Raw genomic sequence first — 17,769 nt, 5'->3', positions numbered from 1 at the left:
ATAATGTTCTTCTTATGGATCAGTAAATGACAAAACAAAGCATCATACAAATCTTGAATTAACCTTTTAAATTTTATAAGGCACGAAGAAAAAATTGTTCAATTGAAATTGTCTAAATAATTTTAAGAATGAGCTGTGCGAAATGTAATTTGAAATCACAATTTGTTTCAATTATTGGTTGTTTGAAAAAAAAACCTAAACAACGATGGAACTAACATAGCCATTGGTTAGGGTTTGTTTAGAAGCTAATCGGGATTGAAAATGAGTCATATTAGATCCGAAGTCAGAACTTGTGTGTTGTGAATCTCTGGACCCATCAATCAATAATGCATAATAATGATAACCTGCAGATTAATTTAATTCCTATTCGATTTTTCTTGGTTATCAATGCCTACTTGGATAACTTCAATTAAAAAATGCTCCTTTTTGGGTTCGATATCAAGCGTTTTGTTTTATACAATTTTTTAGATTCATCAATAAAAACAGAAATCTGCAAATGAGAAAACGCATGCCTTTGACGAAATTTTGATTGTTGTCAATAATAACAACCTTCAGATCAGAATACAAAGAAGATAGATCATACAATTTTGGGAAACTCCTCAAACGAGGCCACCTTTTTAATATCCCTCCTAGAAAAAGATTCTGTTACAAAAGGGATTGTCGGCGTTAATTTTAAATTATTCTTTGATTAAAGAGTTTATACAAGAACCCAATTTACATGTAATAGTTTCAGTATAAGTAAATATTTCCACTCACTGATGGTGCCGATTCATAACTCTAATTGGATAATGAGATAGATAGAAAGATTGATGTTACCGCTATTCCATTGGTTCAGAATGGACAACAAACACATGACTGAACACTGATTGGATCAGGCGCTAACGGACTCTGTATACAGGAGTGAACGGCCCCTTTAAACCTCTGAAGCAAATGGAAGTAGATAACCCTCTTTTTTACCGTAAAATTTATGTTTTTTTAATTGCGGTGTCACTTTTCAACAAATACATTTTTTATAGTTTCTCAGACAAAGGTTTAAAGATTTCCATTGTGAATCCGACATGTACCTCGTGCAGATGTAACTTGAAATTAACAATTCCAATAAGTCGTCTTCCAATTCTCATATTTTTCGGTCAACGTATTTTCTTCGATCTTTTCATTTGGTAATGGAAACAAATATGGGAATTAAGATGAATTAGAGAGGTTACACTCACTATAAACAAAGATTTTATTATTTTCCTTATAGTTCCCCTGACACAGCAGTATTTTCCATTTTCTAAATTAAAATATTTTTTTTAACGCATGCAGTTGAATTATAAGGTACATGAAATATATTTCTTTTTTCATCTGCTAGCTATAAGTAAAGTTGTAAATGGAAAAACATTTTTAGTAATTGGTGAGTTTTTTGTAGAATATCAAACTAAACATTTTATACTATCTATATCTCTGCGTAGATTTTTTAAATAATTTTAAACTACACAATTTATATATGTATTCATATCTTTCTGTGTTAATAAATCTTTATAATATGATAATAATAATGATATATGATTTTATTTTTTTATATATACATGCACATTTGGGAAACCTAAATGGCCAATACATTTCTGAAAGAATCACCTTGTAAACAGACAACTGAAAGTGCAGGTCAAAACTCAAAACAAATATTTAGTTTGTTACAGGAAAAAGTAGCCATTCAGGCAGTTAGTATAAAAGCCCAGTGTTAAGGGTGCTATGGGTACTGAGTATTTAGGAAAAGTCAGAAAATTTCAACAGCCTCAGACGACTCAGACCATTACTTTTTGAGTTCTGATATTTCATAGAGAAACTGCAGTAAGAAGAACGATGACGTGTGGACAGAGTACTGAAAATTAAGAAATAAAATTAGCATGAGTTCATCTCGTATTAAAAAAGGACAAAAATTGTAAATAAAATCTTTTTACCAAAATAAACGATGATAGAAAATGATAATCTGTAGTCTAAAGACGAAAGGAGAACAGGAATAGATTTTTAAACAAGATTCCAAAAACTAAACAAAATTATTCCAGACTAGGAAGAAGAAAATGCTCATGTACTAAATAGAAATATATATTAAAGAGAATTTTTAATGGAACATTAAGTAAGATATTTTGTACAGAGTTGGTTTTCAATCAAAAATGAACAGTTTTAACGCAAAACTTAAATCAATCCGATAAAAAATGATCTATTTCAACAATTTTTTGTTCTATTGTTTTCAATTACATTATGTGCGTCCCCCGAAAAGATATTAATTTAGTTGGAGTCTTTTGGTGAAAAAAGTAAAATATGGTACATATTTGTACATAGACGGTTAAGGTAATTACCACCCCCCCACCACTCTCTATGCTATTCCACCACAGTATAATTAAAATATGGTACATATTTGTACATAGACGGTTAAGGTAATTACCCCCCCCCTCTCTATGCTCTTCCACCACAGTATAATTAAAATCATGTTTCAACTAGAAAAATATTCAAAAATCAATTTTTCTCTTGTTTGCAACAAATTCTCTATTGTGGATTTAGGGATAACGAAAGAAAAGTGTTTGTATGCAAACCTACAGGGTAAATCGAAAATTGCATTTACTTAAGTCGAAGGATAGAGGTTAGCCGAAGAGGGTTATCCGAAGATGTCAGTTTCTTGTACTTAATTCGAAGAAATTGGGTTGGAAGTCGAAGATTAGGGGTAAACCGAATATTCGTATTTTTTTCTGGAAAAATTAAGAATCACGCAACCTCTTCTATTAAAAATAATAAATATTATCACACCTTTCACACATTTTACGGTATCAAAATCTAATGAAACAGGAGAGAGAAATATGTACAGTTTAGAAAAAGATAGAGCATGATAAAACAGGATAGAATTGGATAGAAATAGATAAAACATTACAGAACGGAAAAGAACCGAATAGAACAGGAGAGAGTAGAATAGAAAAGAAAATAACATAAGAACAGAATCGAACAGAATAGAATAGAATCGAACAGAATAGAATAGAATAGAATCGAACAGAATATAATCGAATAGAATAGAATAAAATCGAATAGAATAGAATCGAACAGAATAGAACTGTATAGAACAGGATAGAACAGGATAGAGCAGAAAGTAATAGGCATGGACTGGAAAGAACAGGATTAAACAGAATATAATAGAATAGAATGGAATAAAGCAGAATAGGACAGGATAGAACAGTATAGAATTGGATAGAACAGTATAGAAAGAATTGAACTGAATAGAAGCCAATAGAACAGGATATAACTGGATAGAACTGGATAGAACAGGATAGAACTAGATAGAACTGGATAGAACAGGATAGAACTGGATAGTACTGGATAGAAAAGGATAGAAATGGATAGAACTGGAAAGAACAGGATACAACTGGATAGAATAGGAAAGAATAGAATAGAACAGGATAGAAACAAATAGAACAGGATAGAAACAAATGGAACAGGATAGAACAGAATGGAACAGGATAGAAAAAGGATAGAACAGAATAGACAAAAGAACATAATAGAACTGGATAGAACAGGATAGAACATGATAGAACAGGATATATCAGAATAGAACAGAATAGAACTGTATAGAATAGGATAAAACAGGATAGAACAGGATAGAACAGGATAGAACAGGATAGAAATAAATAGAACAGAATAGAGAAAATAGAACAGAATAGAACTGGATAGAACAGGATAGACAGGATAGAACAGAATAAAGCTGGATAGAACAAGATTTAACATGAAAGAACAGGACACAACAGAATAGAACAGAATTTAACTGCATAGAACAGGAAAGAGCAGGATAGAAGAAAATAGAAGAGGATTGAAACAAATAGAACAGAACAGAACAGGATAGAACAGAATAGAACATAAGAGAAAAGAATAGAACTGGATAGAACATTATAGAACAGGATATAACAGGATTGAACATAATTGAACAGGACGTAACAAATGCTTTGGAACAGGACAAAACTTTTTGATTTGGGAAATGACTTATTCTAACTGCGTAAAAAAGGATAGAAATGGTTAGAGCATGGCTAGAACTAGATATTCAACAGAATGGTACCGGACCGAACAGTAAAAAAAAAGATAGGAAAGCTAAGAAGATAGGATGGGATACCCTAACAGGATATAATAGGATAATAAAGCAAACACTTGCTAACTTAAAAAAAAAAACAGCAAAAGTTAAATCTCAACTAATTCATTAGTTCCCATTTTTAACACTACAAATGTTACCTTTGGTTCTTTATGCTTTGGATCCATTTTATTAAAAACTTTATTAACCTCAATTTATTGATCAGCATTACCCTTTGTTTTTCATGAGGTTATCTGTAAAACAATTTTCTATTCGGTTTCTGCACAATTTAATTTGCACTTTTACCATACATATCATTTAAATTTCAAGTTCACTTGATAACAATATAAAGGTGCAGAATCATGTTATTGTGTTCATAATAATAACAGGGATAAAGTTCGAGTTTACTCCATAATAATATAAGGTCTGAAAACTTACTGAGTCAAGCGAACATTTTCCTGCAAATATTTACTTAATTCGAAGGATGGAGCTTCAAAAGGTGACATTTTCCTGTACTTAATTCGAATAAAAAGTGTCGAAAATAGAAGATACATGGTACAGCGATTATTATTAGTTTTTAATTTTACTCCATAATGAACACAGGATTTAGGTTCAAGTTTTCTCCACAGTACCAACAAGAGGAGAACCTTAGGAGAATCTTGAGGTCGGCCCGGCGTCTAAGACTAGGTTTCAGACTCTAAGATTCTACCCGGGTAGTAAATATGTTTAAAAAAGGTTTAATTCTCAAGAATTTACAAATTACGCAATGACAATTAAAAATAATATTTGATATGAATATTTGATATTTTTAACATGGACTATTTGATCACAGAGAATTTTAGTTGAAATATCACATGTCTAGAACATACGATTGTTAAAAGGAGAAAAAAAAAGGATAATGTGTCAATCTCTAAGATCTTTTCCTGGTCCCTTGCTTTATCTTCCTGTAGGGGTTAAAATTATTGAATTATAAAAAGTTTAATACTTGATACATCTCCATCCTTAGTATACATGCAACCATCAAGACAGTCTGGTGGCATGCCAAGAGTAGATTGCTCCATGGTTTTATGGTAGGAATAAGTATCCCCATCAGGCATGCTCTAAATTCAATAAGATTATTTACAAGTTGTTAATCGTTTTTAGTTTTGTTTTTATTTTTTTCTAAAAACAACTGCTTTGTTTTTAGAAAAAAAGCAATTGTCTTCAGAAACGAGTCACTCATTTTGAGCTAAATAAATTAAAAAAAAACTGAAATCTATGACAATTAATTTGAGTTTTTTTTTTCAGGACGATAAGTTTTTTAATGCCATGTTAAGTGATTTTTTTATCATGACAATTAACCTGAATGTTTTCTGACCTCAGAATTTCAGACCAAAAAAATGTATTTTATCTTTAAGAGGTTGTTAACGGTCATTAATGAAGGATTATTTTCAATAAGATATTTTTTGAAAAACTCTCGTTTTTATACAAAGATCATTTTGTTCTTTGGTTTTTTTTCTTCATTTAGCCCAACCAGTTGAAGTTAAAAACAGCTGATCTGAACAAAATGTCTTATTTTGGAAACATCTTTTTAAAGGGACCGTTCACTTATTAGGGTGATTTCAGTGAAAAACTAAATAGCCTATTCTCTACTCATTGGCATTAGTCTTCCTTTTTAAAGATAACTGTGTCTGGAGAACAACAACAAGTCCATTAAGAATTCCAGCAAACAAAAAAAACTTTGTCAGGACACTATTTGATCTTGTGTATCATCATCAGGGATTTTTTTATAATGTATGAGGAAATCTCATTTTTTTCTAAATTTTTCATGATTGCTTTAATTCTAAAAAATTCTTTTAAAACATTTGAAATTTATCTTACATAGTTTTTCAGAGAAAATGTGCTCAGACTGTAGAAGTTGAATAGTTAAGCTGAGAGTGCATTTAGCTTTTTTTCATTTAGTTAGTTTATCATTTGTCAACGATTCTTATAATTCTTTTTATTTCATTTATTCAAAATCAATTTGATTTTGTTTGTTTTCTAAATTAATGTTTTTACAGCAAAATTGATTGTTCAATAAATTTGTTAATTTGTATATAAATATGCATAGTACTCATTTTATGAAGAAAAATCAGTGTTATACAGAAATGATGTTCAGACAACATCATTCTAGTCAAAAGTTATAAAAAAACTCCCAAACACCTAATTTTATAGATAGATTCTTTAATTTTTAGCTATTTATTGATTTAGTGATTTTTATGGATGTTTCTGTTAAAATTTGTGTTTTTTTCTAAAATCATATATTTCAACACTATTTCCTTCACCAGCCAAAAAAACTTTGAGTTGCCCTTTCAGCCGTTTTGAAAATTATTAGATAAAAAAAAAACACCCGCACAACCAACATTTCTATATTACCCTTGACTGACAGCACTCCCCAGCAATGCCAGTGATGAAAATGAACAAAATAGAAAGGGTTATCATCTTGAAGACCTTAAAACATCAAAATAAACTGTTTATTACTTCCAAGGTTCTAATCGAACCAGTTGTGGAATTAAGGAACTTTTAAGGATTTTGTGCTGAAAAGATTTCATAGTTTAAGTGCAAAACTTTTGTGATTTGCATAACTTTTAAAACAGGCAGAATAGTTGGTCAAACTTCATAATTTAATTTAGAAAATGTAGTCAGAGAAAGTAAGAAAAATAGGTTCTACTTCAAATTGAGGGACAATTTAATGCTTAGTAAATGGTTGATTTTTATCTTTTAACTGGTTCGTGGAGTGGAGTAGGTATAAGTAGGCATTATTTATCGGGAAATATTATAGACTTTGGCAGCTATTGTTACAGCTTAAAGTATAAAGATGAGAGTAAGAATTATGTAAATTGCTATACATATAACTTAAAGAACTTACCAGGCTATGATCTATAAGACTTCTGACTCTGAGTATTATTGCTATGAATTATATAGGGGTTGATTATACAAAAACATCTGTTAGTGATGACTAACCAATAGACTTGTATAGAAATGTATTTGAGCCAAATTTAGCCAAAGAACCTTAAAATAATTAGTGAGACGAAGTACATTAAAGTGAGTTTTGTTTTGAATTGCAGATTATACTCAAAAGTAGAGAAGTGAGTTTTGTCTCAAAAACACGGCAATGTTTCAAATTCAGGATATGAACGAAAATGTAATACTGGACATTGTCTCGAAAAAGGTCGAGAGATTTAAACTTAAAATGTCAATTTTGGAACAAATGTCCCGTAAACTTGGAGAGGCTTAAAAGCGTAGAAAATGCCCCAGTTAGGAAATCTTATGCTAAAAGCATTTTAAACCAGAGTTTTTGAGTAAGTTAACTTTCTATACCAGAAAAAATGTATTGAATCCTTCTGCATTCTTTTGTTCCCCCTTTATTATATCACCATTTCTAAAGATCCCAAAACTTCCCAAATAGTTTACTTTGTTTTTGAGGTTTCCTTTCAAATTTCTAATTCTCGTAACATAAAATTCCTGACAAAATTATTAAATTTGTCAAGATTATTTGCAGTAGGATTTAGCGTTTTCCTTAAGTACAGTTTTTGCTTAGTTTTACAAGATTGCAGCAGACCATGTGTCATCTATGGATGTATAAGTGTATTTTTCATTGTTGAAGTATATTGCACAACAGAAAACGCATGAGGAACAAATACATGAGGGACAAATATTGACAAGAGGGCAATCATTTCACAATTATAAATATCATCGAGTTTCTGACATTTACTGCCAGTCGGGTCCCGAGTTGTATAAATTAGGGGTCTGTATTACCAGATAAACTGGATTTAATACAGGTGAAAAATGAAGTTTAAATTCGAAATGAATCCAGCTGAATTGGCAATTAGGCTTGCAGTCAACTTTTACAATCATTCTCAAATCATTTAAGGTTTTTTCTTGATAAAGAAAAAAAAATAGTGCTTTACATTTATAACTAAAAGATGTAAAGTAAGGAATAAAATTGCAAGCCATGGTTTTACTGATTAAGGTATTTTAAATATAAAGTAAATACTATTTTTACCAAAGATTATGGTTTATGTCATAATTCTATGAAAGGATGTATTTAAATTTAGGGTTGGAAATATCAGGCTTAAATAGCTACTAATCCTTGTGCAGTGTACACAGACCTATTTTAATATTTTAACATTTATTTTTGAATTTTAATTTTTACAAAATTTTTTTAAAGAGCTGTGAATTTATTCTATGGTTGTTGTATCTTCTTTTTTGTTGATCATACTTCTGTTTTCTCTTCCTCATTTGTAGATCTACACATTCTAATCTTTTGTAGACAAAGTAATAATGCATTTTGATAAATAAATCTTCTTTTGTGTCTTCTCTAATATAACCCTTATTTGCCAGAGCTGTAGCTCTCTTTTTGGTAATATTCTGTATCATAAAGACTTGAACCCTTTATTCAGAGTCTGACACTTTTAGGGAAATTGATACTCTACTTGGAGTTAAACTTATGAACGAGGGTTCTTTTTTATAGTGACACCTCAGACACCTCAGACACCTCAGACATATCCAACACCTTAACTCCAGGGGAAGGAGGCAGCTGTGGAGCAGGGGGGATTTTGGAGGAGGATGGGAGAGATTGTCAGCCACTACATTTGCAGCTCCAGGTGTACAGCGGAGATCACTGGTGAATTCTGAGATGTTGGATAATTGGCGTTGCTGACGAGCAGACCATGGCGGAGAAACACATGAGAGAGCTGATACCAGGGGAAGATTATCAGTCAGTATATGAAATTTTCGTCCTTCTAACTCAAAGCGGAAATGGCAGAGGGCAAGGAACACTCCTAGGAGTGTTCTATCGAAGGCGGAGTACCTCTGTTGTGTGGCGGAGAGCTTGGCAGAGAAGAAAGCTAGGGGGCGCCAACCACCTGACTCTTTCTGTTGTAGAGCTGCACCCACGTGTGTGTTGGAGGCATCAGTGACGAGTGACACCTTGGCGGATGGAGAAGGATGTGTGAGAGACACGGCGGAAGAAAGGGCGGATTTGGCTCTATCAAAGGCGTCTTGTAACTCCTGGGACCAGTTAAGAACCCGAGGATTTCCGGCTAGGGCATCGGTGAGAGGGCGGAGAGATCTTGCAATCCCAGGTAAAAAACGGTGGTAAAAGTTGATCATGCCTAGGAACCTCTGGAGACCATGTACATCCTGGGAATGTGGTTGGAGGAGTAGGGCATCTACATGACGACGTAGGGGAACGATGCCATCAACAGTAATCTTATGTCCCAGGTACTCAATCTCGTGTTGTACAAAACTACACTTATCCAGGTTCAACACTAATCTGTTCTGAACCAGGAGCTCTAGGACAACCTGGAGATGCTGGATGTGGAGTTTCCTGGTCCAACTGGCAATCAGGACGTCGTCCAAGTAGATGAAAACAAAGGGTAATCCTCTAAAGATCCTGTCCATCAATCGTTGAAACGACTGAGCCGCATTCTTCAGTCCAAACGGCATATATAAAAACTCAAACAATCCAAATAGAGTCACAATGGCAGTTTTACAAATATCTGCCTCACTCATGGGAACCTGATTGTAACCCTTCACTAGGTCGAGTTTGGAGAAAAACTTGCAACCTCTTAAATTGTTTGTAAAATCACGAATGTTAGGGAGAGGATACCAGTCTGGTTTGGTAACATTGTTTAAACGGCGGTAAGCGCCGCAAGGACGCCAGGATCCATCAGATTTTTGAACCATATGTAGAGTTGAGGCCCAAGGACTATCGGAACGACGGATAATCCCCCCCGATTCTAATTTGTGTAACTCAGCTTTAGCTTGAGCTAACTGAACTTGACCCAAATGGCGGGGGCAAGCATATAACGGTTGTCCTTCTGTTTCAATCACATGCTCCACGTTGTGCTCAGGGAGTTTACCANCTGGAGAGAACTTGGAGAGAACCTGAAGAGAATCTGGAGAGAACTTAGAGAGAATCTGGAGAGAACCGGGAGAGAGCTGGAAGAGAACCTTGAGAAAATCTGGAAAGAACCTGGATAGAACCTGGAGAGAACCAGGTGAGCACCCGGAGAAAAATTGGTGAAAAGTTGGAGAGAACCTAGAGAGAACCTGAGAAGAACCTGAAGAGAACCTGGAGAGAACATGGAGAGAACCCGGAGAGAACCTGGAGAGACCCTTGAGAGAAACTTGAGAGAACCTGGAGAGAACCTCGGGAGAACCTGTAGAGAACCTGGAAAGAACCTTGAGAGAACCGGAAAAGAACCTGAAAAGAACCTAAAGAGAACCTGTAGAGAATCTGGAGAGAACCTGGAGATAATCTGGAGAGAACCTGGAGAGAACCTGAGGAGAAGTTTTGAAAAATGGAATCGGGATCAAAAATAGGAGGAAACAGATTTCGCGAAATGTTAAACCAAATTTACTTAATCTGACTTTACAAAAACAGATCCAAGATTTGCGGATATCAGTTTAAAAAAAATAGAAACCGATAAACAATTTATAACTTTGAATATGAGCTTGTAAAATTTTAAAGAAGCACTTACAGGACAAATTATTCTTCGACTTAATTAAATAAACTTACGAACTCACCAGACTTTCTTGAAAGAAATATTCTTCGACTTAATTATATAAGCTTACGAACTCACCAGACTTTCTTGAAAGAAATTGCGTTTTTAGCACTAACTCTGATTTTCTAATCCCTAAAACTTTGCAACTTAGCCTTATGTTTGTTTAAGGAAGTAAACCAAAGATAGATATACAAGAATTTGTAAACGCCACCCCCCCCCCCCCATCCTAGAAGTAAGCCTTTGCCACAAACTCTGATTTTCTAAGTCTTCTAACATTGCAACAATGCAATGTCGCAGACCTTATAGCTATTTTAAACTATGAATTCTGTCATATCAAATAATCTAAATTTAAAATATGTAAGGTTTTCAGGCTGCAAAGCAATTCTTATTAAACCAAATGCTAAAAATAATGAGTAAAAATATCATTTCGTCCCATGATGGTTAGAAGTCATGTAATGAATTCTGTAAACATGCTAGTAATTTCTGATTTATCTATGTTCGTTTATCTATCTTATCATGTTTCATGCTGACCCTTAATGACCAGTACGGTCAGTTTAAATTCACCGGTATATAAATAAATTTAGTTCAATAGAATTCTTTGATTTATACAGACGTATATAGAGCCTAGAGTTTGGCTAAGAATAGAGGGCCTTGAGTTTTGGCTAGAGATAGAGATAAGTGTGTTCTCTTTAGACTTTGAGTATAGTAATCGCGTCTAGATTTGTTACAGTCAGTCTTTGCCACAAACTAGAATTTTGTAATTTTTGCAATTTGACTTTTTGATTTGATAAAGAATGCGAAATATCCACAAAAATACAGAAAAAGGAAAAAAGGATTTGCCGGAGAACTTTACCTGGATTTTTGATTGAAAGTAATCATGATATTGATAACAATTCTTTTTAAAAGACAAAAATGATTAATTATATAAATATTTAGCTTAGTAATATATAACATCTCAAATTAATCGTCAAACAAACAGAACAACTTAGAGCAAAATAAAGAGAATATTTAATTTTACCATTAAAAGACTGCTGCTTATAATGAAAATACGTGTATACAGGGTTACCAACAAAAAATGAGCATTGAGAGACGACGTACTTTACAGAACTTTTGAGAAGTTTTACTTGCAGTCTGTAAATTTGTTTTTTTTCTTAGATAAGTAATTTAGTAAACTATTTAAAGACTTTAATTGGTTCAGATACAAGACAAAATTTCCAAGATCTAATAAGAGGTCATTATTTAATTGTCTTATTCTTTGTAAATGTACAAGTCTTCTCCAAGTAAACTTTGAAGATATATTGACAACATTTTATTTATAATGAATTGAGGAAAAATTTTGCACAAAAATGTTAAAGTCAGACCATGGGCTTTCCAAAATGTGGTCTACTCTCAGTGAATTTAGGATCATTTTGGTTGTATCAAATAACACAAGAGACTGGAGCTGAGGAAGAGACAGAAGCAATGGATGAAGGGACGGGAGCGGAGGAGGAGACTGAAGCAAAGGAAGAGACTGAAGAAAAGGATGAGACTGAGGCGAAGGATGAGACTGAGGCAAAGGACGAGACTGAAGCGAAGGATGAGACTGAAGCGAAGGATGAGACTGAAGAGAAGAAAGAACTCGAATCAGATGAGGAAGAGACTGAAGCAGGGAGAGCGACCAAAGTAGGAGAAGAGACCGAAGAGAAGGAAGAGACTGAAGTAAAAGAGACCGAAGAGAATGAAGAGACCGAAGAGAAGGAACAGACTGAAGAGAAGGAAGAGACTGAAGCAAAGGAAGAGACCGAAGAGAAAGAAAAGACTGAAACGATTGAAGAGGCAAGGCAGATTAAACAGGCGGGAAATGTTAACAAAACTCAGAATGAAAGGCCACCTAGGTTGTATCACCATAATTTCTTTAAGTGCATATGGATTATTGAATATTTGATAGGGGATGGTAGAGATGGCATATTTGATGTGGGGGGGTGTGTGCCTGCCTTCATTTTTAGTTCAAATCTTCCAATTTTTTGGCTGCACGCCTAATTAGTGATCGAAATTCCTAAAATAAAATTAACTTTTAATGACATATATTGATCTCTAATGACCTAATAGGCCTCCAAAAATGGAAATGTTTTAACTATGGCTTAATGCATAACGAACGAAAGCTAAGAACCCAGGATATTATTTATTTGAGTTAATTGATGTAACAAAGTTAAAGAGTCGAAAGCTCTTCAATTTTTTCTGGGTTTAACTATACTTTTATTATTAAAATAACACTCTTTCGTAGTTGGAGGGTATTTCTGAGATCAGGGATCTTTATTTTTTGGATTTCCCTGAAAAATGGTGTATTTTAAGGCAATCTTATCATGACTTTTAGTTGGTTTTTACCTAAAGATTCATAAATGTTGCACAAATAATCATCTTATTCACAAATTCAGCTGTAAAAATATGATTTACTGCTTCGTTCAATAATTAACAAAACTGCGGGAAAATAAATGGTTTCATTGAGGGGTGGTGGGGGTGAAAATGAATTTTCCCTTAAATATACATACACCCCAACATACTTGACATTACTTGGAAAAGATCAAATTTGTTATCGTGATACAACCTACAGGAAGCGAAGCCTATGCTATAAATATAAATAATTCATCAAATTAATTCATATAAATAATAATCTGACTCATTACATTTTTTAATACACGTTACTGTTTTGTAAATTGTAAATTGTAAATTTATGTGTTTTATGTTGATTATAGCATTGGACAATTTAATAAAAATAATCAGAAACATGTACTCCAGAATTTTTTTAATACGTGTTATTTTGTCTTGTTGCTTCTTTGCACGGCGTTAGAAACTTATGATTTTTTAAAATAATATCAAAGTTGTTAAATCAAATCAAAATTTTGTAAGAGTTAAACTGATAAATTTGAGTTAGTTCTCTTTACTGAAAACTTATAAATAAGATTTTCAATAGTCAGATAGCTTATAGATCAAAGAAATAAACAATTTGTAATATTAAAAGCACTGTATACTTTAAACCTTTTTCTTAAAAATGCGTGCAACCAATAATTTTTTTTCAATTCAAACAATTTATACTCAGGTCTATTTTTTTGTGAAACTTGAATTGAGAAAATAATCAATCTTTAAATAGAAATCTAGATTAAGATTTATTCCAGAGCATACAAAGCTTTTAAGGGTACAGTTGTAGGTGTAATTTTAATGACCAAGGTCAAAAGAAATCAAATATTAAATCTAACTTTAATTCTACTGTTTTTCATTCCCATGTAGATTTTTTTGGCACAGCCACTTTTGTTCAAAAAGTTTTAACTAAAATTCAATTGGCAAACATTTAAGGACTAGAAGTTGTTTTCCTGAGAGTATTATTAACTAAATTACCTCCTATATTTAGTATCGTTAAAATGGTTAAACAATTGGACTGATAAACCTGAGGAAATAGGAAGTTGATATTTAGGCAAAGCAACTTTTTGTAAGTGAAATGATATATTGTGTGTATTGCCTTCTGAGACACTCCTTAAAATGGGGGAATGCAGGCAGCCATAAGCCACAACATTTTCCCTATATTACCATATTTCGTTTTCCGGCAAATATAGCCACAACCTTTTGGTCTTCAATGTCAAAAGATTTTATTATTTTGGCAATTATTATGTTTTCAAATGGTAAAAATATTGCCTTGAAATGAACTTAAAAAATCCAACAACGTCAAATATATTTACAAGATCTTTATATTTAGATTATTTTTATAAGGGGTATAAAAAGNGTTAACAGCGATATTCTAACTGATTTAAATCTAATAATATCAAATGGAGTCTTATCTTGTGAAGAACTAAAAATTACAATATTTTTAGGCTGTAGCAATCCTGTAACTTTTAATATCGAAACTACCAACATTATTTGCTATATAGTTATGTACTATATATTTTCTACAAGGAATAACAGACGAGTATACAATACTTCCAGATTAAAGCAATTTATTTTCTACCACACTTCCAGAATTAACGAACCCTTGTTTGTTGAATATGGAGATAGAACCTAAAATTATGTTTACTTGCAATATATAGTAATAACTTTATTGACACCTCGCGGTTGGCATTAATAATTGCAACTACCATAATAAAGGTATTGCCAAGCCAAACCGCGACGTCGCCGCACAAGGCAATTCAGCCATCTTGTGTGGATTTAAAGAAAGAAAATTTATACAGTTTGCAGTGTAAACTTCATTCTTTTCATATTAGTATAAAGCAACCAACAATGTTTCAATGTGAGCCGAAACCTGAAATATTCTTCACGGCAATGAATAGTATCATCGCTACTAATTTTTACATTTACAAAACCCGTGGAAGAAAGCATAGCCCGATTAACAATATAGTGAATTTAATAATTATATGCAACATTCCGTTAGGCGGGTTTATTTTTAGAATAAATAAAGCAGCTCAAAATCTAAATTGTCGCCTACATGATTATAACTGCATTCTCCCAATGAGTGCGGGGAAAAATATAACAGCTGATTCCGCGCAGGAATCGCAAGATAAAACTATAATACAGTGTCATAACCGTAAATGGATAAAAATACAAAAAAACGTGAACTATACTTTACTGTGCAATTACACTCTGAAATTCTACGATAATATATTTTTTCTTTATTTTTTCTTTTTCTCTCGTCACGAGAAAAAACAAAACTCTAGAATCTTAACTATTCTAAAAGACAAAACATTAAATGTTTTACAGCAGGAAATAATCGGTTTCGGATGGAGAATATTTTTTGAGATTGTCTTATTAATATTATCCTTATATTTGATTATTTCAGATACTTATCTTTGCGAAATGTCTGATATTGAAACCATGGATTATGAAGAGGAGGTGACCCTAAAGTCCCCTGCCAGTGAGACGGAGGAGTACGACAGGGATTTCCCCGTCTTCAGCGAGCGTCATGGGAAGCAGGTAGGACGGGGTTTTATTGATGATTCACTCCTAGATATGGATGAACAGGGCAATTTAATGTCTAGAGATGGTTCTATTATTGACGGGGAGGGAGAGGCTAAACCTGTTGAGGGTGATATCAATCCCCCCAACGACCCAAGTTTATCAGTAAAAGAAGTAGCACCAATGTTATCCGATAATCAAACTATAGATCTTGTGAAAGGGGAGGGCCATGAGAAAGCAAGGGAATCTGTTGATAATGAAAGGGGAGGGGTTTCAGTTCAATTTCCGGTCATGAGGCATCAGCCTGAGTCTGAGGGTAACACATTGCCTAAGCATGCAATGCCTTACCTCACGATTCGTCAAAAATTAGAGAAGGTTAAGCTCGTGCGGTCGGCTAAAATTCATAAAATCCCATCAAAAAGTGTCCCCTTAGTCCCTGATTCTTACCCCAAATCATCCCTGGTTATGTGCAACGATGGTAAAAAGGCGCTCAGTTTCCGCGTACCGGTACGCAATCCCAAACAACCCCCTTTTTACCCTTCCTATGTAAAAATTCTGGGTGGAACTGTGGGTTTACCAAACTTTTTCTGTAAAGTCGGATACACCATTACGTTTGATACAAACAGAAAGTGTAGAATCTGCAGTTATGAACATGACATCTTCCCCAAAGACAATGTCGGCGTTTTAATACTGGGGGACGCATACACCACTCCCATTGTGGGAGAAAATGGCAGGTGTATTCCGGTTTTTAGGTTGGAGAATCCGAGTTTCATCCAGATTGGTGATAAAATCAAATATCTTCTAAGAGCGCGAGTAGACCATAATGGTCAGTCCCTTGCCCATCCTAATATAATTATCATTTCAATTCTTTCATATCTGGGGGTGGTAGGACCTACTTAATACGTTGAAGAACTAATTGGTTTCCAAAAATGGATACAAAATTATATATCCTACGGAAAAGACTTCGAAACTAGGAACACCAAGGTAGTCATACCCTATAATGGAAACGTCGAAGTCTACGAGGGTTTCTCTCTCTTTGCAGCAGGCGATTATGGCTTGTCAGAATCATATGCAGTTGTAAACAGATCCTTGGATATACATAGTGCTCTAAATCCAAACAACAATATCGGGATTTTTTATAATTCATTCAAGGAAACCATGTCCGAAATTAATCAAGACCCCCCCAAAACTGCACCGATTCCGTACGTAAACATAAGCCCTGCAGAGCCTGATTTCTCAGTGTACGAGGAGGGTGAGTTACATCTTGGTGTTCCAGTTGATAAAGTTGAAACTGATGGGTCATTGTCCGGGGCGGTTTTAAACGGTTTTTACAAAAAAATTGTCAACCAAATCCGAACAAGATATTCCAAGTTGAAGCTTGAGAATCATTATAATAACCTACCACCCACATCCTACTTTGATCCTGTAACCCCAGCCGAATTAGAAAACCTCTCCATGTTAGAAAACTTTCACCCGGACTCCGGTGAACAAAGTCCAAGAGTTTTTGTAATTGGGCATTCGAATATGCGACGCCTTTCTAGGGAGCTCAAACATGTAATAGTAGGTGAAGTTATTTTTGTCAAGTATACACCTAAACTTAATTCATCCAAAGAAGAAATTAATTCGTTCTTTGATGAGCTTAACCTTCAGAAAAATGACATTGTGTGTTTTTCGGGGTTCGGTAACTATATCATTCAGGGAACTACTCACGTACTGTACCAGGGCGTCAAGCCTACTGGTGCACCTGCGCAGCATGTGGCCGAACAACTACCCCGAGGTACCGTACACCACCTAATTGGTGTTGCCCCATATGATGCCTCATACATAGACCGAATTGTACAACACAATAACCTCATAATGGAGGGCAGATTTGATTATAGGACGGCTAGGTTTGTACTTATCCCCCCCCTTCCTAGGTATCTTGAAAAATGTTGCACCACACAGGGCCATTTTGATACATATTTTAACGGTGGGGATTTATGCGCTGAAATCCTAAGATTGGGGGTATACTTATCCCGGCTACCATGCAATCGTTTTGCAGTTTGCATCACACCTGTAGATATTTGTCCTCGAGACACATGGGGGATCCGTGGTGAGATGCTCTCTAGTGATAGAGTCCATCTTACTGATAAGGGTTTTAAGATACTAAGTGGGATCGCACACAGGGGCGTTTTGTGCGTTATGAACCCTCCCCCAGCTTCCGAACCCGCGGTCAAGATAGAACAACTCATTCCGACC

At 34.1% G+C, this 17,769-nt stretch overlaps 1 protein-coding gene and 1 long non-coding RNA gene across 2 annotated transcripts; one reads left to right on the top strand and one right to left on the bottom strand.

The window, feature by feature from the left end:
* Positions 1-4,851: 4,851 nt before the first annotated feature.
* Positions 4,852-6,989, bottom strand: LOC111710466 (uncharacterized). The gene is made up of 3 exons (XR_002767055.1): positions 6,972-6,989; positions 6,479-6,553; positions 4,852-5,184 (listed from the first exon to the last, which is right to left on the bottom strand). It is a non-coding gene; the product is annotated as an uncharacterized LOC111710466 (long non-coding RNA).
* Positions 6,990-11,976: 4,987 nt separating this feature from the next.
* On the top strand, positions 11,977-12,967 carry LOC111710471 (VID27-like protein). Its single transcript, XM_023484571.1, has 2 exons — positions 11,977-12,620; positions 12,946-12,967. Exons 1-2 carry the CDS (start codon positions 11,977-11,979, stop codon positions 12,965-12,967), a joined length of 666 nt encoding a protein of 221 aa, XP_023340339.1.
* The last annotated feature ends 4,802 nt before the right edge of the window (positions 12,968-17,769 follow it).

The sequence above is a fragment of the Eurytemora carolleeae genome, unplaced genomic scaffold, assembly GCF_000591075.1.
Source record: "Eurytemora carolleeae unplaced genomic scaffold, Eaff_2.0 scaffold124, whole genome shotgun sequence".
Classification (NCBI taxonomy): Eukaryota; Metazoa; Arthropoda; class Copepoda; order Calanoida; family Temoridae; genus Eurytemora; species Eurytemora carolleeae.
This window is presented reverse-complemented; position numbering and strand designations above follow the sequence as displayed.

Excerpts from the sequence above, each read along its gene's own strand:
- LOC111710471 (XM_023484571.1), top strand. The coding sequence starts at position 11,977 with ATGGGCTTTCCAAAATGTGGTCTACTCTCAGTGAATTTAGGATCATTT. Across the intron at positions 12,621-12,945 it reads TCAAATCTTCCAATTTTTTG|GCAATCTTATCATGACTTTT; the intron begins GCTGCACGCCTA and ends GTGTATTTTAAG.